Here is a 24376-nt window from a genome sequence, read left to right on the forward strand (position 1 = left end):
TCTCAACAACCACTAGAGGGCAACATGAGGCGCAAAATGTCCCTGCATGCTAAAAACTGGACCATGTGCATTTAGCGCCACCCTGTGGTGGAACGAGTGGGGAATATTTGACAGTTCGACGCGTCGTCGGTTGCTAGGTTATTCACCCGGAAGAGCACGGTATTCATCTTCCAGCTGACTGGGATGGATCGATAAATCAAGATAAGAGATAACGAGCATCCACCATTTTAGCAGATTACATGGGTGAAGTCAATAAATTGAGTATTTCTCCTTTATAATTTGCATTAAATTCCCCTTGAAGGCGATTGAACCAGACATCACGATTGGATGAAAATCATTATCCTTTGCAGGTGTCTCAGGCAGGGTGGATCCAGCTTGCTGGGGCTGATGACCGGTTGTTTGACAAGAAGATTATAAGATCAATTTCCAGGTAGCTAGCTAAAACTGTTATTTTGTGTGGAAGGATACATAGATACTTAGCTAGCTGATATAACACGATTGTGTCCAATGCTTTACAGTACACCAAAATGCTACCTAAAGATAGTTGTGAGTATAGCACATGAATTCAGTGTTTTTGCGAGATAGCTAACTGCAGTGGCTCATCATGGGCAAAACAATAGACTATTAACGTTAGTTAAACCTATGTTTATTACACGTGCTAAGCTCATCTGTGCGTGTGTGTTTGTGCTTGCATTGGTGTGTGTGTGTGTGTGTGTGTGTGTGTGTGTCTTTGTGTGTGTGAGAGAGAGAGAGACTCTAGGAGGAACCATGGCTAATAAGGTGAAATGGGTGACCGACATTGAGAAATCCGTACTCATCAACAACTTTGAGAAGAGAGGATGGACTCAGGTCACAGAGAGCGAGGACTGGAACTTCTACTGGTAGGCTGTCATTGGAGCCATGGAGCTTTCTCTGAGTGCCAATACACAGTGGGTGCTTATGAATGCCAGTGTAGCACATACAGAGATCAGGGTCGTGTTCAGTGGGCACAAAACGGGAGAGAAGAATGCTTTGAAACAGGTGTTACTACTTGGTCTTGTCCAATAAAAACACTCATCTTCTTTTTTAAACGTTTTCTTCTATTTGTGCCTACTGAACACTGCCAAAGACTACATAAAAAAACAGTAAAAAAAATATGAAGATATTGCTTCAGATGTAAATTAGACAAATTGCAAGGATGTGTAACTGTAAATGACAGATAATGTCATTCAGAAAAACTGAAATTCCTGATTAATCACAAAAATCCCATCCCTGACTGACTACCCCCCGCAAATCTCCATCAGCCTTGGGGAAACCCTGCTTATAATCAGTCTATGCCTCCCAATAGGATGAGCGTCCAGACCATCCGGAACGTGTTCAGTGTGGACACGGGTTACCGTCTCTCGGACGAGCAGATGGTCAACCACTTCCCCAACCACTACGAGCTGACCAGGAAGGACCTGATGATCAAGAACATCAAACGCTACCGCAAAGATATGGAGAAGGAGGGAAGCCCGCTGGCCGAGAAAGACGAAAACGGGAAATACCTTTATTTAGGTGGCAGTTATGATCTTTCCCGTTCACGCACACTGCTTACTTACAGTATATGTAAATAAATGTGGCTGTAAGGTACATTTCAATTTCAGTTGCACCTGCTACAAGGGGCTCTGACTAGAAGTGGCCCTTTTTCGGGGTCTTGGGCAATAACAGCTAAACTCACTCATTATTTTGTGCAGTTAAACAAATGTCATCAATACTGTCCTTTCATATTTCTCTGCGTTTTTATACTCCCTCTCTCTCTCTGGTTGTGTCCCAGACTTTGTGCCGGTGACGTTCATGCTTCCGGCAGATTATAATCTGTTTGTGGAGGAGTTCCGTAAGAGTCCCTCCAGCACGTGGATAATGAAGCCGTGTGGGAAGGCTCAGGGAAAAGGCATCTTCCTCATCAACAAACTTTCCCAGATCAAGAAGTGGTCCCGAGACAGCCGTACCTCCACGTGAGTGCTGACACACACACACACACACACACACACACACACACACACACACACACACACACACACACACACACACACACACACACACACGCACACACACCTCTACTAACTACAGATAAGCGTGTCCTGTGTGTGGCTGCCAAAGGTGAGTGTTTGCTTGCATTTGCATTGTTCACAGTCTTATGTCATACAGGTAGTATTACCCCACTACTCTTGAATCTGCTGTTCTCAACACCGTTGTCCGTAGATGAGTTGTCCATAGATAAATGACTGATGCTCTGTTTCCTTTGTTTTTGCTAGGTTTGTAGCAGCCTCAAGTGGCAAGGAGGCCTATGTCATCTCTCTGTACATCGACAACCCACTGCTGATCGGAGGCAAGAAGTTTGACCTGCGTCTCTATGTGTTGGTTACCACCTATCGACCTCTCAAGTGTTACATGTAGGTTTATGATTAACCTAAAGCCTACAGCCCGGTTTCATTTCCCTCAAGTCCTACCACTCTGAAATGACTGGATAGGTGATAGGTAATAGATTTATAATAACTTAATTGTCCCTATACTAACAGAAACATGGACAGTCTTTTACATGTAATGCAAATACATCATTATAAACAGTGCAGTATGCATATACGTTTTCATAATTCTGTAAAACATTTCTAAAGGATATTGCCACTAGGATAAATGATAACTTCAGCATTTGATCAGATCAGTATTTGACAATTTGGTCCATTTGGACCTTTGTGTTGCTTCCAGGTATAAACTGGGTTTCTGCCGGTTTTGCACAGTGAAGTACACCCCCAGCACTAGTGAACTGGACAACATGTTTGTGCACCTGACCAATGTGGCCATTCAGAGACATGGGGTAAGTGTGTGTGTGTGTGTGTGTGTGTGTGTTGTCAAGACAGATAACAAATACACAACACACTAAATGGGCCTAAAACAGTCAGAAATGGCTCCTACATAAAGATGAGTTTCTATGTGTATATATTTCTACGTTTGTACAATACATCTATACACGTTGCAGGATGACTATAACCATGTCCACGGTGGGAAGTGGACGGTCAGTAACCTGCGTCTGTACCTGGAGAGCACCAGGGGGAAGGAGGTGACCAGCCGACTGTTTGACCAGATCCACTGGATTATGGTGCAGTCCCTAAAGGCTGTCGCTGTGAGTGGTCACACACACATACTGAAATAAAAACGTGTTCCCCATTTTATCCCCGCTGTGTTGCTGCTGCTCTTCCCTTTTTCACTCCTGTCCCACACACTCAACACACTCACTTCCTTTTCCCCTCTAAACACTCCCTCTCCCTCTCTCTCTCTTCACAGCCCGTCATGAACAACGATAAACATTGCTTTGAGTGTTATGGATATGACATCATCATCGATGACAAGCTGAAGCCATGGCTTATTGAGGTGAGGCGCCCACCCACACACACACTGTAATTACATGACATAGGCAAAAAATAACGTGAAGTAAAAAAGTCTCTCTTATTGTGAACATGCTATAGTTTTACTCAATAATTCTAGTTCCTACTAAGATGAGCTCGTGTCAAAATGTTTTCTTTGTTCTGCATTGTTTGTGAAGTGAAACCAGTGCTGCGTTCCTTTCTCTGTCTAGCAAGTTTAATGTCCTTAGGGTTGACTTTTCTCTCTCTCTGTGTGTGGGTGTTTGTATATATGTGTGTGTGTTTGTGTCTGAGGTGTTTGTGTCTGAAGTATGTTTTTAGGATTTAGGAATGGCACAACGAAACAATTGTCTGTTGTTATGACTTTGTAAACTCCTTCAACCTTCTCCATCTGCCATTGTTTGCATACTGAGTCGTTTACTTTCTTTTGGTTTCTCGCTGTGAATGTCTGGCTGAGTACACGAAGTCAAACATTCTCGGAAGGTACTAGAGGAATTACACTTTTGACAGGAATAAAACCAGAATATATTTTGGTAGATCGTTTAAGTTTCCCTGGTCCCGTATTCACCAAGCGTCCCTGTGTGTAGGAGTGCTGATCCACTGTGAGATCCTCTGATACAGCCACCCGGGGCAGAATAGCCTGCATGCCAATGCCAAGCCCTCATTAATGTGTATTGTAGAAGAACAGCTGGGGAACCAACCTGCAGCAGTCTCTCAGTCTGCAAGGGCTGGGAAACAAGGGAGCGATTCCAACCAAGCTTTGTGTGTGTGTGTGTGTGTGTGTGTGTGTGTGTGTGTGTGTGTGTGTGTGTGTGTGTGTGTGTGTCTTTCTGGGATTGATCTCTCTTTTTCTCTCTCTTTGTTGTCCATGTGGGTGTGTGTGTGTGCCAGTATATTTACAACCCACACCCACCGCTGCTGCTAATACATTGTCCGTGTGGTACATTTCCTGCCTGATAAGCAGCTCCCAGTTCCTATGGCGACCGATAGGAAATGAAAACAGTGAAATAGTGAGGTCATTCCTGCCTGTTACTTGTCTCCAGTACTTTGGACTCTACTCATACTCAGGACAGAACTTTCCATGCTGGCCCGTGTTTACATAATGACTAATGCTTATCCTGACCTGTGCTCTCTGCTGTGTGTGTGTGTGTGTGTGTGTGTGTGTGTGTGTGTGTGTGTGTGTGTGTGTGTGTGTGTGTGTGTGTGTGTGTGTGTGTGTGTGTGTGTGTGTGTGTGTGTGTGTGTGTGTGTGTGTGTGTGTGTGTGTGTGTGTGTGTGTCTATTCCGCGTCTGTCCTCAGGTCAACGCTTCTCCGTCGCTCACCTCCAGCACAGCCAACGACCGGATTCTGAAGTACAATCTGATCAATGACACGCTCAACATCGTCACACCCAACGGGGACATTCCCGACTGCCGCTGGAACCGCAGCCCACCCCGAGAGGCCCTGGGCAACTACCAAGTCCTGTGAGTGACAGCCCCCTCCTCCTATCACAGCCAGCGCTCGAGGGAGAAAACAGGCCTGGGGCTTGTTCAGCAGGACGCAGCGTTTTGGAATATTTAGATAGAAATATCCTATGCTTCTCTGACATGTAGAATAAGGAATCAAGTCGGATCTAATCATGGCATTTCTATCTGCAACATTTGACAACGTTTGACTACGGAATGTGGCCCAGGGTAAAAAAACAACACTATTTGTTAAAAACAATTCTAATACTGGAGTGCCAGATGGGCAGGGTTTGCCGTTTTGGAACTATTGGTCCATCAAGCCAGGATTAACGGTTAGAGAAAATACCTCTAACCGTGAACTGATTTAGGATCAGATGAACTGAAACAAGCCATCTACGATTCACTGCATAGCAGCTTCTAGTCAATGTTGCTAGCTATCTGACCGATCTGAATGACAACACACAGCCTTTTACCTCAGAGTTACATTTTTGTTGTGATGTTATCACTATATTGTCTTTATACTTCCTGTAACTAGCATCCTTACTTATTTTATGAATTGGAGAACACTTTGGGAGGGATCTTAGACCATTCCTAGATACAGAATCCACAGGAGGTTGGTGGCACTATAATTGGGGAGAACTGGCTCTTGGTAATGGCTGGAGCAGAATGAGTGAAGTGGTATCAAATCCATCAAACACATGGTTTCCATTTATTCTGTTCCAGGTGTTATTATGAGCCGTCCTCCCCTCAGCAGCCTCCACTGACAGAATCCTTCCAGATCCTTGATATGCTTTGTCTGCGCTTATAGACTGCCCTCTTCAATTCAAACCACAGCTTTTCAATAGGTTTCTACTTTTGATTTTGGGGCCAATTAACCATTTCTTTGTGGATTTTGATGTGTGCTTGGGGTTATTGTCTTGCTCGAAGATCCACTTGCAGCCAAGTTTCAGCCTCCTGGCAGAGGCAACCAGGTTTTTGTCAATAATATCCTGATACTGGGTAAAGTTCATGATGCTGTTGACTTTAACAAGGACCCCACGACCAGTGGAAGCAAAATAGCCCCATAAGATACACCACCAAACTTTACAGTAGGTACTGGGTTCTTTTCTGCTCATGCATTCTCATTTCGACGCCAAACCCATCACTGGTATGCGTGGCCAAAGAGCTCTATTTTTCCTCATCTTTATCGAAGGTGTCAATAATTTCGTACCCCACTGTAGCTCTTACCAGTACTCTGTCTTACACATACACTCTTAGAAAAAAAGGTGATATCTAGGACCTTAAACTGTTCTTCGGCTATCCACATAGGAGAACCCTTTGAAGAACCCTTGGAACACAAAAGAGTTCTACCTGGAACCAAAAAGGGTTTTTGATTCGAAGAACACTTTTGGAAGCCTTTTTTCTAAGAGTGTACTCCCTCTCTCTATCCTCTGTCTCTCTCTCCCCCTCCCTTCCTGCCTCCATCTCTCTCTCACTCACCACTCTCTCCCTCCCTGCCTCTCTCTGTCTTCCCCTCCGTCCCTGCCTTTCTCTCTCCCTGCCTCCCTCCCTCTATCTCTCCCTTCCTCAGGTACGACGAGGAGCAGGCGCTGAGCGAGAATGCAGAACGCGACCTACGGAGTCGCTCAGGCCAGTCGCTGGGGTCTAAGGGAACGGCGAAGGGGGGCACCGGGCCTCGCCCAGCTGCCGCCACCTGGAAGTGAGGTGGTAATGTCCAACGCCTCACTGTCCCTTCACTGACCTCTCACTGACCTCTCGTTGCTCTTCCTGTGTCATGGTGGAAAGGGGGTTGGGGGCAAGGGACGACCCAGACAGAGGGATGGAAGGATGACAGGGAGGGAGGGAGAGGACCCAGTAAGCTCTGAGCACCCTGCCATGCATCACAAGCAAGGACACGTGTGTGTCAGAAAAGAAAGGGTCACACACACTCACATTTAGCAGAAACTCTGTATAATACATGAGATAATAGCATTTATCAGCCTTTTATATAGCAATGGGAAGGGGTTGTTCTCAGATGACTGTTAGAGGATTTCAATCAATGCACCTGTATGAATAATGTTTACATATATTGTTGTGGAATTGTTTTACTTGAATGTTTTTTATGTTTTCAAGCAGAATATTTGCTAGGTTAAGACACATTGACGTGTGTAATTATTCTGTTCATGTCTGAAAACCGACAGGTTTCACCTCTTTATTCTGAAATGCATGACCCGAAAAGCATTTGCTATTTGTTGACTGTATAAAACATAGTGTAATGGACAATGCTAACAACAAACGAAAGTAAGACTGGAAAGTGAGCTTTGAAGCGTTTGCTTTTCAAGCCACTGGAGTAGGCTATAAAGTGTATAAGGCTACAGTATGCATAGGACAGTCAATGTATTGGAATTACTTTTATAAAACTGAGAGACTTGTTCAATGTTTGGTTATACAACTTTACTTTTGAGTTGTTACTCATAAGTTCAACTTTGGGATAAAGACATGCTTTCACAGTTAAATATCTCGATATAAAGTGATGAGGTCAGCTCTTCAAACATTGAAGTACCTTTAATTTTGTGTTGTGGATGACATTGCCATGCCAACAAATATTTTCCTGTGGTGTGACCTTGGAGGGGTGACCTCTAAACCAGGGTTGCATCCCCAAGGGCATCCTATTACCTATGGGCCCTGGTTAAAAGTAGTGCACTATATAGGGAATAGGGTGCCATTTGAGACACTGACCAGCACACCCTTGGTCTGCCTGTGTGTTTAAGATAATCCCATTCTGGTCACAGTGTGTGGTCACCTCGAGCGGTTGGCATACAAGAGACTAAAGCTGAAGTGGCTACTGAGCTACAACAGACTGAACCATTCTGGTTGTGTGAAAGTGAAGATTATGTAATAATCCATAGAGTATCTTTATTAATTTCTTATATACAGTACCATACATCCCACCTCACTGTGGTCCCCAGAGTTGTTAAAGGGATAGTTCACCAAAAGGAAACCAATATGTAATTTGGGTGAATTATCACTTTAACAGTCATCATTAGGTTTTGCCTTTAATGATGTGGACTTTTTTGTATAGAAGACTGTACCATGTTTTATTTATACTAATATGGTTCTGCTGTCTTTGTCTTACAGATGGTTTTAGTACACAATGAAATATACACTGTTACATTGAAATAATGTATTTTGATGTACTTTTGACAGTATTTGGTTATGCATTTCATGTCATCCTTTTACCCTCATTCTTTGTTGCATACAGGTAGTTGCAATTATATATTTTTTATATACATGAACTGAATATAGGAATTATAACATGCAATGTTTTTGGTTTTTAAATGTATTAATAATTCCTGGTGCCTCAAATGTCTGCATGTAATAAATCCAATTAAACAATGGGGGATTTGTGTAAATCTCTATTTTTAGGGGTCACCTGTGTGCATTAGACAGATTCCCACACCTAACACGGACTGTGTCAGAGCACTCTCTGAATTTGAGAGGGGTTACATTTCCCCATCCCTCAGCTGTATACCAAAACAAGTGGCAGGGCTGCCGTTTTGCTAAATAATATCAGTGGCCATATATTCATTTTGTTTGCAGTTCTTGAAATTTCTTGAAATAAGAACTATTATTTTGAAGGTTTTCTGTTTTGCATACCGGAAGAGATGGTGGGTGCGTTGATGCTGCGACTCCTGTTGCTGGTAAGAAAAAAAACTGCTAAAAGTTTAGCCAGCTAAATACAGCTAATTTATTCATTGATTCGCGTCTATCAAGAGGAGCGGAACTCTTCAAGGTAAAGTGATAGCATGTCCAGCTATGTCTAATACCTATTTTGTTCATTTGGAACTTTGGCTTTTAAGCTTTACAGCAACTGTACGAAAGTTTTTCTATGTAACATTACCAGAAGCAAGCTATATAGCTAACGTTAGTCACTACTATCCAACCAGCTGGAAGGTCGCGTATGAAACAGCTAAATTAACGTTAGCTAGCTAACGAACTATGGTTGACATAGCAGTACGGTCGGTAGCTAGTTAGCCAACGTTAGATCTAACTAGTTAACGTTACTTGTTATTGGTCCTGGTAGACGGCTACCTACCTAGTTAGTTAGTTAGCTAACTAACGTTAACGTCAGCTAATGATTTAGTAGACTAACAATGTTTAAGATAGCGCGCTACCTAGTCCTAGTAAACTATTACTAGCATAATAGCTAATTGCTTACTTACGAGCTAGCTCCCTAACTATGGAACTAACATCTTGGATCGGGAGTATTTGTTAAGGTATATTTTTAGTTAGCTCTAGATCTGTCTGACTACAGCCCTTGCGTCGGTGACCGATGAAAGAAGGGCGGGGCAGGTTTCCGAAGTAAAGATAACCCCACTATAATCTCATGCAGTCTAAATTCAGAGTCAACTAATCTCCACAAATGTTCTGTGTCTAGCGATCATCTGTCACAGGGTAAACGTTTCTAGCTAAAAAGCTAGTTAGTTTTCACTTTAAAACTGACTTATGAATTCAATCACTTTTTATTTTATTTTAACAAAGCCTTGGTTCGCACCTAATATAAATCATTGGTTCACACTAAATGGCCAAGTGGCACTGTCAAAATGTGTGATTTAGGTTTAAAATCTGATTTTAACAAGATGCATTTTAGAAGTAGGAGTTTGACTTTATCAGTTGGCCAAATACTGATGACCCAAAACCTTCCCTTGAGAGAAGTGGAATAGAAGTTACTTTTTGAACCTGAATGCCAAAACATTCAGGAGATGGAGATTCTCAAAGTTGACTGGACCCATTTTGCATATCTGACCCGTTTTGATATCATTTGAAAGCTTAAAAACAGGGTTGTCAAACTATAGGATTTTTAAAGTACCATTTTACATTTTTACATTTTAGTCATTTAGCAGACGCTCTTATCCAGAGCGATTTACAGTAGTGAATGCATACATTTCATACATTTTTTTTTTTTTTTTTTCTGTGCTGGCCCCCCGTGGGAAATGAACCCACAACCCTGGCGTTGCAAACACCATGCTCTACCAACTGAGCTACAGGGAGGGCCATCATTATCGTTAGTCACCTGGAAGTTGGAGTGGCATTGGACTAATTTTGTTTCTATGGTGACCGGACCTTAACATCATGCCAGCACAGCACATGGGCTTCCACAGGAAAGTGACTAGAAAGCTGCTTGCATCTGTGATGTCACTTAATCCAGTATTTCCCCCCATTATGTCTCTCCCTCAGTTGGCACTTTAACATGGAAAATGCCTGTAAGAGTGGAACAAATGCCATTGTTTAAGCCTGCCCCTTGGTCCAAGGTTTTTGGGTAGAGTTGACTGCTGGTGGTGTCAGTGACTTTGTTATCAAAGTAGAGACAATCTAGGCTACACGCATTCATTGAGCACAGTTTTGAGCCTCTCAACATTGAGTTCTTGACTCTGATCCACTGATCCCCACTGGGGATGGGGTTTGCCGTACAGAGAGGGTCCACTATAAGCCCCATTCGGTCATTGTGAGATCAACAGCAGCAATGCACAGCTTCATCACCAAGGAGGACAAGGTTGACTGACTGACACAGTGAAAAAACAATCCATGTTTACAAACTATGGTTGCTATGGAAACACTTCACTCCTCTAAAGTCGATTGTGTGCAAGTCAGAAGTTTACCCAATCTATTCCAGAACACCCCCATAGGGATTTATAAATATGGTGTCCCGCTCTGAACTAACATAAGATGGTAGGGATGGCAGCCATCATTGCAAAATACATCAACACATGATTATTTTAGGAAACAAAAGAAGGAAATGGAAACGGATATATTTTTCTTATGAAAGAACTACCTCAGGACTACAGTAGAAGGACATTTGCTAATAGGTTGATGGCCTAGTAGCAAAATTGTACCCTGGTCTTTACATTCCGTTGCCATGATAAGGCTCTGAAGAAACAGAGCTAACATTCACCCTATGCAGGCCTGTGTCTATACTAAGGCCAGAGAGTAGAACCATAGAGATGACAAGTTTGGCCATTTCCATTTCAGCAAAATGACAGATAATTCCATGGCAGCCATGTTATCAGCTCCTGGAAGATAGCAAATGATAATACTGAATTGTCACAATGATCCACTAAAGCCCTACATCTGAATACTCCTCAAGAACTGATCATGCAATGCTCAGAGGCAGCAACAGTGTTGTGTCCCAATTCTCCACCCTTTTCCAGAAGTGTGCACTTACTACTAGCACACTTCCCGTCATGGATTTAAAAGCATTGGAAGGGTCAAATCATTGGCTAGAGGGCGTTTCCACTGTTTAATCCATGAAGAGTGTTCAAGTGCTCACTTTGGGAGAAGGGTGGAGAATTGGGACACAGCCTGGGGCTTCTAATCAGGGTTCATTTGGGGTTTAGTGTATACATGTAGGCCTACTTGTACAATGTATGGCTGGTCTTGACTCCATTCCACATTTGTGATATCTTCTACTACAGCCCTGAGGCTTGTTCTGGGGTCATATGTATCAAGGGTCTCATAGTAGGAGTGCTGATTTGCATAGGTAGCCTTGCACGGGTCTTGGTACACCCCCTGGACAGGAAGCGTAGACGCATTGGCTCCCATGTTACAGTCTTTGGTATAACTTGATCAAACTACCAACCTTCCAATCTCAAGGCGAACACTCTTACCACATGGCCACTGAGTTGATTGGGGAGCGCTGATTTAAGGATCAGTTGAATTCTTAATAAATCATACATGGACAGGGGGACTTGATCCTAGATCAGCAGCACTCCTACTCGGACCTGGACCCCGCTCTGGCGTCTGTGTTCTTCTTTCTTCTCTTTTAACTTCACACCCAAAAGAGAGGAAGTGCTTTTTTCCTGGTCAGGCCAAACAGTGTGTTAACATCTGTGATTGGGGCCTCCCCTGCTCACATAATCCGGGAGTCACTGGCAGACAACAAGGAAGTGTCTCCTTTTGTAACAGGGAGACTAATCAGACACAACACCCCTCCAAGGTAACTTGTTGCCATTGTGTGTTGAGGTTGACTACCCTGGATCAGTGTAGGGCTGTGACCATATCAGTATCGTGACATGTTTTCCATAGAAACAAAGTCTTTGGTCCGTTATCTTGATGTATGTAACATAGTGTTCTATAACTTGGAAAATAAATGTGACTCTGGATGACAACATAATGATGTTTGTTTCCAACATCAGGGATGTTTTCCTAAAGTAAAATCTGCCTTGTTTTGTTTCCTTGACACAATAGTACTGAGTATCTCGATACTGGTATTGTCCTGACCCTAGATCAGTGTTTGTTTTTCATCTTATAATGGATTAGGTTAGCACAAACTAGGGTGACTGATCAGAAATCCGAGTTTTTAATGGCAGAATGGGCAGGGGAGATTTGTGATTATGTCAAATTCTTATCTAATGCGATGCCCTGCATTGTGTTGCTGTCTGGTGTGTATGTGTGTGAACTCAGGGACAGGAGCAGAGAACAGAGTGGTGAACACACACACTCCCGTCTCTAAATACACACCACTCTTTGTGTGAGAGGTGCTTCTTTATAAGGGCATGATTGTGAGATTTGTCTGGGGCTGCGTTTGAGAACTCACACAATCTCACACACACACACACCTTGCTCGAGGACAGACATGCTGCTAAAGCGTACAGACCTGAAGCTATGAATAGTGGAATGGACAGGGTCTGTTTGCCAGGATTGTGTGGCTGAGTTCAGACCAGTAGTACAATGCCCAGAGTTGCCTAAGAGCATTCCAGCACTGTCTGTCTACCGCAAACTGCTATCTGTGGAGAGTAGTCAACTTCAGGAATAGAATAGAAAAGAATTGAAGCCCACTCATAGACGGTAGGCTATGTTTAGCCGTCCACCCATGTCATTTAGCCAACACTGAGGATCCTCTCTATTTAGAAGAGCCCACCAGTCATCTCCCACCAGTCATCTCCCACCAGTCATCTCCCACCAGTCATCTCCCACCAGTCATCTCCCACCAGTCATCTCCCACCAGTCATCTCCCACCAGTCATCTCCCACCAGTCATCTCCCACCAGTCATCTCCCACATCACCTTGTTACTAACTCTCTCGCTCATCTTATTCTCTTGTTCTCTTTTGTTATTTTTTCCACTTCTCTTTCTCTTTTATTCTCATTCAGTTTCACTCTATTTCCCACATTCTCTCTCTCAATTACCTCTGTCTCTCTCTGTCTCTCTCTGTCTCTCTCTGTCTCTCTCTGTCTCTCTCTATCTCTGTGGTAAAGGTCAGTGGAGTCTCATGTCATGTGTCTGTTCTGGGTGCAGCAGGGCTGTAGTGTGTCATGACTCAGGCCGCTCCAGTCTCAGGCTCCTCAGAGCTGCTGTTCACTGGTCATGTGCATTCAATTACTCCCTGGGTGACCCATCTCTGTCTCACTGACTCTGGGAACCTGTATTTCTATGTGCAGCTGACAGCTGTCCAATCTGAGGGGGCCCTGTGTCCCTTGATGTTGGTTCATATAACCCCAGCCGGTCCAGTTCTGGAGCCAGTGGGAGTCTGTGTTTTCTCAACACGCCAGGAGACACACACAGCATACTATGCCTATACCCCACGTAGCCTAATGCATTGCTGCCTATACCCCACGTAGCCTAATGCATTGCTGCCTATACCCCACGTAGCCTAATGCATTGCTGCCTATACCCCAAGTAGCCTAATGCATTGCTGCCTATACCCCACGTAGCCTAATGCATTGCTGCCTATACCCCACGTAGCCTAATGCATTGCTGCCTATACCCCACGTAGCCTAATGCATTGCTGCCTATACCCCACGTAGCCTAATGCATTGCTGCCTATACCCCACGTAGCCTAATGCATTGCTGCCTATACCACAAGTAGCCTAATGCATTGCTGCCTATACCCCACGTAGCCTAATGCATTGCTGCCTATACCCCACGTAGCCTAATGCATTGCTGCCTATACCCCACGTAGCCTAATGCATTGCTGCCTATACCCCACGTAGCCTAATGCATTGCTGCCTATACCCCACGTAGCCTAATGCATTGCTGCCTATACCCCACGTAGCCTAATGCATTGCTGCCTATACCCCACGTAGCCTAATGCATTGCTGCCTATACCACAAGTAGCCTAATGCATTGCTGCCTATACCCCACGTAGCCTAATGCATTGCTGCCTATACCCCACGTAGCCTAATGCATTGCTGCCTATACCCCACGTAGCCTAATGCATTGCTGCCTATACCCCACGTAGCCTAATGCATTGCTGCCTATACCCCACGTAGCCTAATGCATTGCTGCCTATACCCCACGTAGCCTAATGCATTGCTGCCTATACCCCACGTAGCCTAATGCATTGCTGCCTATACCCCACGTAGCCTAATGCATTGCTGCCTATACCCCACGTAGCCTAATGCATTGCCCACTGTAGACAGTATGCAGTGTATGTCTATGCTCTACGCAGACCTAGATTTGTTCAGTTTATCAGAGGCTATTGGACAATGTTGGAACTTGATGTCTCTGCTGCTGGCATTTGCAGAATTCCACCATGCTTGGTACACCTGGACTATAATCGGAGTAATATCTGAAAATGAAATGACTGTTTGATCACATGTAAGCCTAGTTCCCTATTTCCTTCATCAAGAATTGAAAGTTGAACAGTTGGCCGTTTGGCGCGACGTCTTATCTGTGGCCTCACCACTCCTAATTCTATTCTTAGGAGGACACGCACATCCTATACCCGTTACAGACAGACTTTATGGTATGTTGCCTATAAAAAATATAAAAAATAGACATACGTTTTTTAGAGCCTGATACATTCTTGCCGGGATAAACCTTTTATATCTCCTGTGCACATGCCGGCAAGTTTAGGAGTGGCAGTAGACATGGACTATTTGAATAAATCCATTGAATATACACCATTACAAAGCCTACACTGGATTTAGTGTACACCATTACAAAGCCTACACTGGATTACACTGGATTTAGTGTACACCATTACAAAGCCTACACTGGATTACACTGGATTTAGTATACACCATTACAAAGCCTACACTGGATTTAGTATACACCATTACAAAGCCTACACTGGATTACACTGGATTTAGTGTACACCATTACAAAGCCTACACTGGATTTAGTATACACCATTACAAAGCCTACCCTGGATTTAGTGTACACCATTACAAAGCCTACACTGGATTACACTGGATTTAGTGTACACCATTACAAAGCCTACACTGGATTACACTGGATTTAGTGTACACCATTACAAAGCCTACACTGGATTACACTGGATTTAGTGTACACCATTACAAAGCCTACACTGGATTTAGTGTACACCATTACAAAGCCTACACTGGATTTAGTATACACCATTACAAAGCCTACACTGGATTACACTGGATTTAGTGTACACCATTACAAAGCCTACACTGGATTTAGTGTACACCATTACAAAGCCTACACTGGATTTAGTGTACACCATTACAAAGCCTACACTGGATTTAGTATACATTATTGCATGCTAAATGTTTCTGATGAGTGATAGATGAGCAATACCAACTCCAATTATTTTCCCAGCCAGAGAATAAACCATATATAGCATACAGAGGGAGATTCAGTGATACAAAATCACATTGATTGATAAAGACAGGCTTTAGGTCTGGAGTTGGCCTAGGTTACTAAGCAACTAAGAATGAAGAGCAAAACAATCCGCTTGTTAAACTACATGACATGGTGGCAAATAAATAAATGAACCAACTAGACAAGATGATCACGAGCAGCACTCACCTCAACTTAGCATTTCACCAGCCTAATTGTTGCCTAACTAATATCCAAACGGAGATTCAGTGAAAAGAAAATCAGACATTGGTGGATTTTATCAATACAAGTCCTCACGCTTGTCTCAAAGCAGGGTGAAACGGTACTGAAATAGTTGAACAGACACGGGCAGGCTATTGCTTCAAATGTATTGTAACAATTGGATGGCTTTGGGAGTATCATTAAGCAACAATTTGATGCCTTCAATTGCACTAGCCTATTTTATTCCAAAATGTTCGTCATTCAGTAATATTTATTCCCACAGTAATTCTTTCTGGATCCATCCGGTTGTGGTTAAGAAAACAGTGCATGCGGTGGGCTATGCGAAGAGATGGGTGAAGTGACATGCCTCAAAGTTTAGAACTGGCAGGAGGATAGCAGTAACGGGCGCTGCCTAGCAACCATCAAGAGCTTAGGAGCGTAGTGCGTGCCAATGCTGCCTCAGCATTACGGCTACATTTCATACTAAGCCGTAGGCAGACCTTCACCTTAATCATGACTAGGTCAGTTAGCAGAAATAAAAATAGAGGCTTTGTCACCGGCAATGCCTTTCATATATAAAGAAAAGTCGGCAAAAAGTTGGTGGGAAATGTCTTAGTTTGAAAGGTGAACTAGATAGCTTCTTCTTTCTGTTCCTTTTTCTGTTTTTCCCCTCCCTCTGTTTTTGTATTTTGTGGCCGGTGTGTGTATGCCTAGTTGCCTAGAGAAGCTGAGTGGACTTCAGACTGCACAGTCTGCCAGGAACAACACTAGGGGCCTAATTCCATTTCTCCTCCTCCCTGAAGTGTGCTCTCTCCCCCTGAGGGATTCAAATGAATGAATTGCTTCCATGGTCATGCAATAGCTTTTCTATTTCTTCTGTTAAAAACATTTCAATTTGGCCTAATCCTTGTAGGCCAATTTCCTTGAGTGTAAGGGGTCATTCATAAGAGGACAAAACAGAAAAAATGGCTGCTCAAACTGCAGTTCCTCACAATAAAATCAGAGCTCTTAATAAAGTTTAAAAGCGAAGATGTCCTCTAGCCCACACTTGAACCAATTCATTGTTTTTCAATCTTTCGGTCCGTAAATGTAACGGGGAGTGAAAACTTGTACATTATTAGGATCCCCATTAGCTGTTGCACATGCAGCAGCTACTATTCCTGGAGTCCACATAAAATATGCATGACCGAGTACAGAAAGAACAGTTATAGACAAGAACAACGTAAGTGATTACATTATCATAAGTAATATTGTCAAGGCAGCAAGAGACAAAAAAATAATACTATTGCCTCACTTCTTACTACAGTGCATTTGGAAAGTATTCAGACCCTTTTACACATTTTTTTTTTTACGTTAGACTTTTAAAATTGATTAAATTCTTTTTAAACAATACCCCATAATGACAAAGCGAATACAGGATTGATTTTTTTATTTGTGCAAAATTATTCAAAATAAAAGAACACCTTATTTACATAAGTATTCAGACCCTTTGCTATGAGACTCGGAATTGAGCTCAGGTGCATCCTGCTTCCATTGATCATCCTTGAGATGTTTCTACAACTTGATTGGAATCCACCTGTGGTAAATTCAATTGATTGGACATGACTTGGAAAGGCACACACCTGTCTATATAAGGTCCTGAACCTGGCAAATCTGAGCAATCGGGGGAGAAGGGTCTTGGTCAGGGAGGTGACCAAGAACCCGATGGTCACTCAGACAGAGCTTCGGAGTTCCTCTGTGGAGATGGGAGAACCTTCCAGAAGGACAACCATCTCTGCAGCACGCAACCAATCAGGTCTTGAGTCCTTAGAACTCTCAGACCATGACAAACAAGATTCTTTGGTCTGATGAAACCAAGATGGAACTTTTTGGCCTGAATGCCAAGCGTCACGTCTGGAGGAAACCAGACAAGGCTTAACACCTGGCCAATACCATCCCTACGGTGAAGCATGGTGATGGCAGCATCATGCTGTGGAGATGTTTTTCAGCGGTAGGGACTGGGAGACTTGTCAGGATCGAGGGAAAGATGAATGGAGCAAAGTACAGAAAGATCCTTGATGAAAACCTGCTCCAGACTAGGCCAAAGGTTCACCTTCCTACAGGACAATGACCCTCAGCACAAAGCCAAGACAATGCAGGAGTTGCTTTGGGACAAGTCTCTGAATGTCCTTGAGTGGCCCAGCCACAACTCCGACTTGAACCCGATCGAACATCTCTGGAGAGACCTGAAAATACCTGTGCAGCGACGCTCCCCGTAAACGCAACATGCAACAATTTCAAAGATTTTTAGTATTTAGTATCTGGTGTGACCACCCAGCATCTCAACCATGCTCAGTGGGTGAGTATGTCTGGTGAGTATGCAGGCTATGGAAGAACTGGGACATTTTCAGCTTCCAGGATTGTGTACAGATCCTTGCGACATGGGCCCATGCATTATCATGCTGAAACATGAGGTGATGACGGCGGATGAATGTCACGACAATGGGCCTCAGGATATCGTCACGTTACCAACATTTTTGAGAAATAAGCTTTTTGTGCATATGGAACATTTCTGGGATCTTTTATTTCAGCTCGTGAAACATGGGATCAACACTTTACATGTAGCGTTTTATATTTTTGTTTAGGCTCTGGTCTTGTCCATCTTGATTACTGTCTGGTGATATGGTCAGGTTACAGCAAAGAAAAGACCTAGCAAAGCTGCAGCTGGCTCAAAACAGAGCAGCACGCCGTGGCCTTAACTAAAAACAGAACAAATATCAACAACATGCATGATGATATTTCCTAGTTTATTGTTGAAAGAGATTGACTACTTCTCTCTTCTAGTCTTTTAAGAAACATTTGTTTAGAAAATTCCTAACCACTTGTATGATCTATTTGCGTACACTTCCGATAGTGGTGTTTTATAGTGGGATATGTCTATGGGTCAGGGGATATGTCTATGGGTTTCTTCACGGCGCTGTCGTGTCTTTGGCTATGCCGGATTAAGTGATATGACATGCTAACCTATAAAATTCTTTCTCTGTAATTAATATTACCTGATTAAGCTAATCATGTAAATGTAATTAACTAGAAAGTCGGGGCACCACGGAAGAACGTTTATAGAGCTGTTATCTTCCGAATAAACTCTTAAAATACTTAGTAATATTTTACATCGATAGCAGTCAATATTAACCCTTATCTTATTTTCAGTCTCATAATGAAAGTTGTAAATTCTTGGCTATCTTCACGAACCCCGGCTAACAAGTTGAATCAGCAATACAAAATCGGGTTTAATTATTTATTTACTAAATACCTAACTAATCACACAGAATTACAAATGCACAGAATACAATGATGTCATACAGAATTCACCCCTGGTGAACGGAACCTGTATGAAAGCTGGTTACACAAAGGAAAGGGGGTTGGGCTTGAATGAAAGAGCGGGAAGATTTAGGAACACAGAAACAGCAGCTATGCTATCGTAAATACATTATCTTATGCATTCTAAATTACCGCCCATTTGGAAAAGGAAAATGCAATAAATATTTACTCTGAGCTGCGCTTCGGTAGATTGGTCGTAGATGCTGGCCGGGTTGGCCAACAGATCTTCCTGTAAACTCTTAAGAATGTCTCTGGTGGTAAATTGGATACGTGGTGGTATCTTCATCCGTCTGTTAGACTGGATCCGTCGTCCGTCCTTTCCTAGCCCACGTCTACAGCGGCTAGGAAGTATCACTTCTGTAGTGAATAAGCTCAAAGTTCATACCAGTTCATACCATAGCTCACGCCGAGGTTGGCTTAGTTCTGTACTTGACATGTGTGTCCTTCTAACGTAGAGGCTGCAGACCTCACGTGCTGGAACAACCTGGTTATCTTTTCGTCAAAGGCTTATATAGTGGAGAGGGGGGAAGGATGTGTTTCATCGTTTATAACCCCTGTCTCTTCACAGGGGTGGGCCACTGATCAAGCAGGGCACTTTCCTTATGAAAACCCAAATCTCTCATTTGGAAGCTAAAATTACATTTAATCTCCTAACAAACAATTTCAATATCAAACATTTCAATTGCATAACAATTCCATGTGTCTCTGATAACCAGAGGGTGGATACTTTCCCAGGTACAGTTTATGTCGTCCTGTCATCAGTCATAATGTCTCAGATGACAACTGAAATGAAATCCATACTCATTACGTTCCCAAGCATATTTCCAACTGGTTTTATTACCAAAATATGGTTCCTTTTCCCCATTTGTTTGATGTTCCCAGACTCTCTATATTTAACACAGGCTATTCAAGTCCTTCAGTAGGGTCAGAGAGGGGAAGGGAGAAAGGTATTTATGGGGGGGGGGGGGGGTCATAAACCTTACCCACAGGCCAACGTCATGACAGCGCCCAAACCAACACGGTTCACTAAGTTTTATAAAATATGATCTCAGTGTTAGGCTTTCCAAAGGCACTAAAGACAAACCGATTGTGATTTTGGAGTCATGAGTCCATTCATGTACGTGCTCCACGCCTAATTTTCAGCATACATAGTAATTCTAGCTTCTTGTAAGACAAGTTACTCTTTATTTTTACAAATGATTTGCAACGGCCCAAGGCAACTGCCCTGCGGGACACCTCACTGATGTAAGAGAAGCTTCCAAGTTCAATTAAATAAGTAACTTTCCAACCATGTGATGTAAAGCCATAACGAGTTACTTTTTTCATTAACAAATTATGATTAATAACATCAAAGGCTGCACTGAAATCTAACAAAATAGCTCCAACTATCATCTTATTTTCCATTTATTTTATCCAATCAGTCATCTGAGTCAGTGCAGTACAAGTTGAGTGCCCTTCTCTATATGCATGCTGAAAGTCAGTAGTTAACTTGCTCTCTGAAAAATAGCCTTGTATTTGTTCATACACAATTATCTCTCTCAGTTTACTACGAACAGGCTGTTAACTGATTGGATGGTTGTTAGAGCCAGCAAAGGGTGCTTTACTATTTTTACGCAGTGGAATTACTTTAGCTTCCTTCCATGGCTGTGGAGACACTCCTTTTAGGGTTTGGTTAAACATATAGCAACCAAGTGCAGACTTTGGAGAGAATGGGGCAAGACTGAATTAGGCCTCTGTGTCTAAACCTTCTCAGTCGAGAGACGTTTAGTGGTTCGGAACTGTGTTCATAGTTCACCGTCGTCACCAACTAGTTTCCTTAGGGGTCCATTCTATTTGGTTTGTACTAGTTGCCTGTGGGTTCATCTTGCAGTCTTCTCTATACATTTACGTTACGTCATTTAGCAGACACTCTTATCCAGAGCGACTTACAGAAGCAATTAGGGTGAAGTGCCTTGCTCAAGGACGACTCTGGGATTTGGGCCAGTGACCTTTCATTTACTGACCCAACACTCTTAACCACTAGGCTACCTGGCACCCTATACGGAGTTGTCTTCCGTTAGGAAGTCTGTTGTTGTCGCCACTAGCCAGCTCTTAGTTTATATAGTAGCCGTATAGAAATACAGGCTGTTTACTCTATGAAAGGGTTTGCTCCATTTGTATGCTCCGTGAAAGGTGTCGAATCGATACAATAATATGCTTTATAGAAGCCACTGAACAGGCACTGATCAGACATTGTGTGAATGGATCCACCAGGTCCACAAACGGGGCTCTGTTTCTTTTTTATAAAGTTACAAACGGGATTAGCTCAGCTGTAGAATGTTGTGGTCCATGCCCTGCTGTGTTCCATGGTTGTCATGGCAGTGATTGGTGAGTGATGGACAGCAGCAGCTGAGAGAGGGCAGGAGGGGAGGGAGCACAGGAAGATCTATGATTCCTCTGGTGGCCCTTTTTCTGGTGTGTGTGTGTGTGTGTGTGTGTGTGTGTGTGTGTGTGTGTGTGTGTGTGTGTGTTCAATTCAAACAACTTTTATTTCCTGGGAGGGAGTTTCATATGTGGTAATGAATGGTACGTACAAGACACATAACACAAACATGTAGGGTACATTATAAAGGATTAGCAGCATTCTATGCAATCCCTGTGTATGTACACACATCACAACTTCAGATTTAAGGAGTTTGATGGATTTGAATGGGAGGGCTCTATATGAGTTGCCTGCTGTGTCTATAATTACTGTGTCATCTGAGTACTTAATGAACATCATCTCTGGGTCTGAGCTCCTACAGTCCTCTGTGTACAGGCTGAATAAAACAGGCCAGATGACACAGCCTTGCGGTGATCCTGTACAGATGGTTCTGGAAGAGCTGCAGTGACCATTTGAATCTGACCAGCCGTTCTCTATTTGTCAGGAAGGAGAGGACCCAGAAAATCAAATGTGGAATGACATTGATGTTCTGGAACTTTTGATCCTTTAAGTGAGGCTGGACTGTATCAAAGGTACTAGAGAAATGCACAAATACCATCCTGACGTATGTCTTGGGCTTCTCCAGGTGGTTGTGGGCACAGTGCAGTAGGAACAGAACTGCATCAACACCCCTGTGCCGCTTGTAAGCAAACTGGAGAGGGTCTGTATAACAGCATGCCTCCTTTTGTAGAAGCAGCCTTTCAAAGCTCTTCATCACTAGATGTTGAAGCTACAGGGTGGTAGTCATTGTTGCAGGAGAGGTTGCTCTTATTACTTACTGGGCATATGGTGGACCATTTCCATATTGCTGGGATGGAGTGTTCTGCCAGAGAGCGGGGAAAAACTAACAGAAAACACCTGACAGTTGATATGGTAACCCTTTAGTAGGTGATCACTAATGTTGTCTGGCCCAGGGGTTTATGGTAACCCTTTAGTAGGTGACCACTAATGTTGTCTGGCCCAGGGGTTTATGGTAACCCTTTAGTAGGTGATCACTAATGTTGTCTGGCCCAGGGGTTTATGTTAACCCTTTAGTAGGTGACCACTAATGTTGTCTGGCCCAGGGGTTTATGGTAACCCTTTAGTAGGTGACCACTAATGTTGTCTGGCCCAGGGGTTTATGGTAACCCTTTAGTAGGTGACCACTAATGTTGTCTGGCCCAGGGGCTTATGGTAACCCTTTAGTAGGTGACCACTAATGTTGTCTGGCCCAGGGCCTTATGGTAACCCTTTAGTAGGTGATCACTAATGTTGTCTGGCCCAGGGGTTTATGGTAACCCTTTAGTAGGTGATCACTAATGTTGTCTGGCCCAGGGGTTTATGGTAACCCTTTAGTAGGTGACCACTAATGTTGTCTGGCCCAGGGGTTTATGGTAACCCTTTAGTAGGTGACCACTAATGTTGTCTGGCCCAGGGGTTTATGGTAACCCTTTAGTAGGTGACCACTAATGTTGTCTGGCCCAGGGGTTTATGGTAACCCTTTAGTAGGTGATCACTAATGTTGTCTGGCCCAGGGGTTTATGGTAACCCTTTAGTAGGTGACCACTAATGTTGTCTGGCCCAGGGGTTTATGGTAACCCTTTAGTAGGTGACCACTAATGTTGTCTGGCCCAGGGGTTTATGGTAACCCTTTAGTAGGTGACCACTAATGTTGTCTGGCCCAGGGGTTTATGGTAACCCTTTAGTAGGTGACCACTAATGTTGTCTGGCCCAGGGGTTTATGGTAACCCTTTAGTAGGTGACCACTAATGTTGTCTGGCCCAGGGGTTTATGGTAACCCTTTAGTAGGTGACCACTAATGTTGTCTGGCCCAGGGGTTTATGGTAACCCTTTAGTAGGTGACCACTAATGTTGTCTGGCCCAGGGGTTTATGGTAACCCTTTAGTAGGTGACCACTAATGTTGTCTGGCCCAGGGGTTTATGGTAACCCTTTAGTAGGTGACCACTAATGTTGTCTGGCCCAGGGGTTTATGGTAACCCTTTAGTAGGTGACCACTAATGTTGTCTGGCCCAGGGGTTTATGGTAACCCTTTAGTAGGGTTACGCCACTAAATACAGATTCCACATCTTCTGATTTGCAGTTCAACATTTGTTACAGTGTGGGACATGTTAGATAGGTCAGAGAGAATCGCCTTCCTTTCCATTGCACAGTGATGTTGGTCAAATCTACAATAAAAAACTGTTGAGATCATCAACCTCTGTCTGTCGATGGAACTCCTCACACGATCATTACCCTGACAGTACTTGAATATGTGCAGCACTGAAATCAGTGGTGTGTGTGTGTGTGTGTGTGTACTCGAAAAGCACAACAGAGAGAATGTGTTTGTCGAGGGTTGTGAAAGCCACTCTTGTCTGTGGTCCCCCCTCCTCCCTCCAGCCACAACAACCCTCTCTCTGTCCTCCAGCCCTAGCTGTGGTTTGGAGGACATGGGCCACTGACCCCAGGAAACACACAGTGTCTTACACACAATCATCAAGAGATGGCAGGAGGATCAGGGGCCTACTTGGAAGCTGAAGATAGACCGGGGGGGAGGAGAGAGAGAGCAGACAGACAGAGGGTGGTAGAGGAGGATGGAGAGAGAAAGCAGACAGACAGAGGGGGGGAGAGGAGGATGGAGAGAGAAAGCAGACAGACAGAGGGGGGGAGAGGAGGATGGAGAGAGAAAGCAGACAGACAGAGGGGGGGAGAGGAGGATGGAGAGAGAAAGCAGACAGACAGAGGGGGGAGAGGAGGATGGAGAGAGAAAGCAGACAGACAGAGGAGGGAGAGGAGGATGGAGAGAGAAAGCAGACAGACAGAGGGGGGGAGAGGAGGATGGAGAGAGAAAGCAGACAGACAGAGGGGGGAGAGGAGGATGGAGAGAGAAAGCAGACAGACAGAGGGGGGAGAGGAGGATGGAGAGAGAAAGGAGACAGACAGAGGAGGGAGAGGAGGATGGAGAGAGAAAGCAGACAGACAG

At 43.7% G+C, this 24376-nt stretch overlaps 2 protein-coding genes across 10 annotated transcripts in view; both read left to right on the forward strand.

The window, feature by feature from the left end:
• The first annotated feature begins 50 nt into the window (after positions 1–50).
• Positions 51–8206, forward strand: LOC100380708 (polyglutamylase complex subunit TTLL1). 4 transcript variants are annotated; one of them, XM_045722203.1, is made up of 11 exons: positions 51–243; positions 351–430; positions 746–881; positions 1328–1536; positions 1796–1976; positions 2277–2414; positions 2728–2836; positions 2999–3142; positions 3304–3390; positions 4684–4847; positions 6400–8206. In XM_045722203.1, the coding sequence occupies exons 3-11, from the start codon at positions 769–771 to the stop codon at positions 6530–6532; spliced, it is 1278 nt and encodes a 425-aa protein (XP_045578159.1). In that variant the 5' UTR covers positions 51–243; positions 351–430; positions 746–768; the 3' UTR covers positions 6533–8206. The 4 variants fall into 4 exon arrangements, 3 of the variants coding, with proteins under 3 accessions (XP_045578159.1, XP_045578158.1, XP_045578157.1); XM_045722202.1 differs by having other exon boundaries at positions 51–430; positions 748–881; XR_006770672.1 differs by lacking the exons at positions 51–243; positions 351–430 and having other exon boundaries at positions 465–881; positions 4684–5057.
• A 79-nt stretch (positions 8207–8285) lies between these two features.
• LOC106609561 (protein kinase C and casein kinase substrate in neurons protein 2) overlaps positions 8286–24376 on the forward strand; it is a 39913-nt gene continuing 23822 nt past the window's right edge. For 3 of the 6 annotated variants that reach the window (XM_045722199.1, XM_045722198.1, XM_045722200.1), the window contains exon 1: positions 8453–8601. The gene's annotated coding sequence lies outside the window, so the exon portion shown is untranslated. Of the gene's footprint in view, positions 8602–24376 lie in introns of all 6 variants that reach the window. The other 3 variants (XR_006770671.1, XM_045722196.1, XM_045722197.1) reach the window with 2 other exon arrangements.

This window comes from Salmo salar, chromosome ssa07, assembly GCF_905237065.1.
Source record: "Salmo salar chromosome ssa07, Ssal_v3.1, whole genome shotgun sequence".
NCBI classification, from domain to species: domain Eukaryota; kingdom Metazoa; phylum Chordata; class Actinopteri; order Salmoniformes; family Salmonidae; genus Salmo; species Salmo salar.

Bases quoted from the DNA above. Each gene is read 5' to 3' on its own strand.
- LOC100380708 (XM_045722201.1), top strand. From the start codon at position 643: ATGTTTATTACACGTGCTAAGCTCATCTGTGCGTGTGTGTTTGTGCTT. The intron at 2,415-2,727 runs GTAGGTTTATGA...TGTTGCTTCCAG, and splicing joins CGACCTCTCAAGTGTTACAT to GTATAAACTGGGTTTCTGCC. The intron at 3,391-4,683 runs GTGAGGCGCCCA...GTCTGTCCTCAG, and splicing joins TGAAGCCATGGCTTATTGAG to GTCAACGCTTCTCCGTCGCT.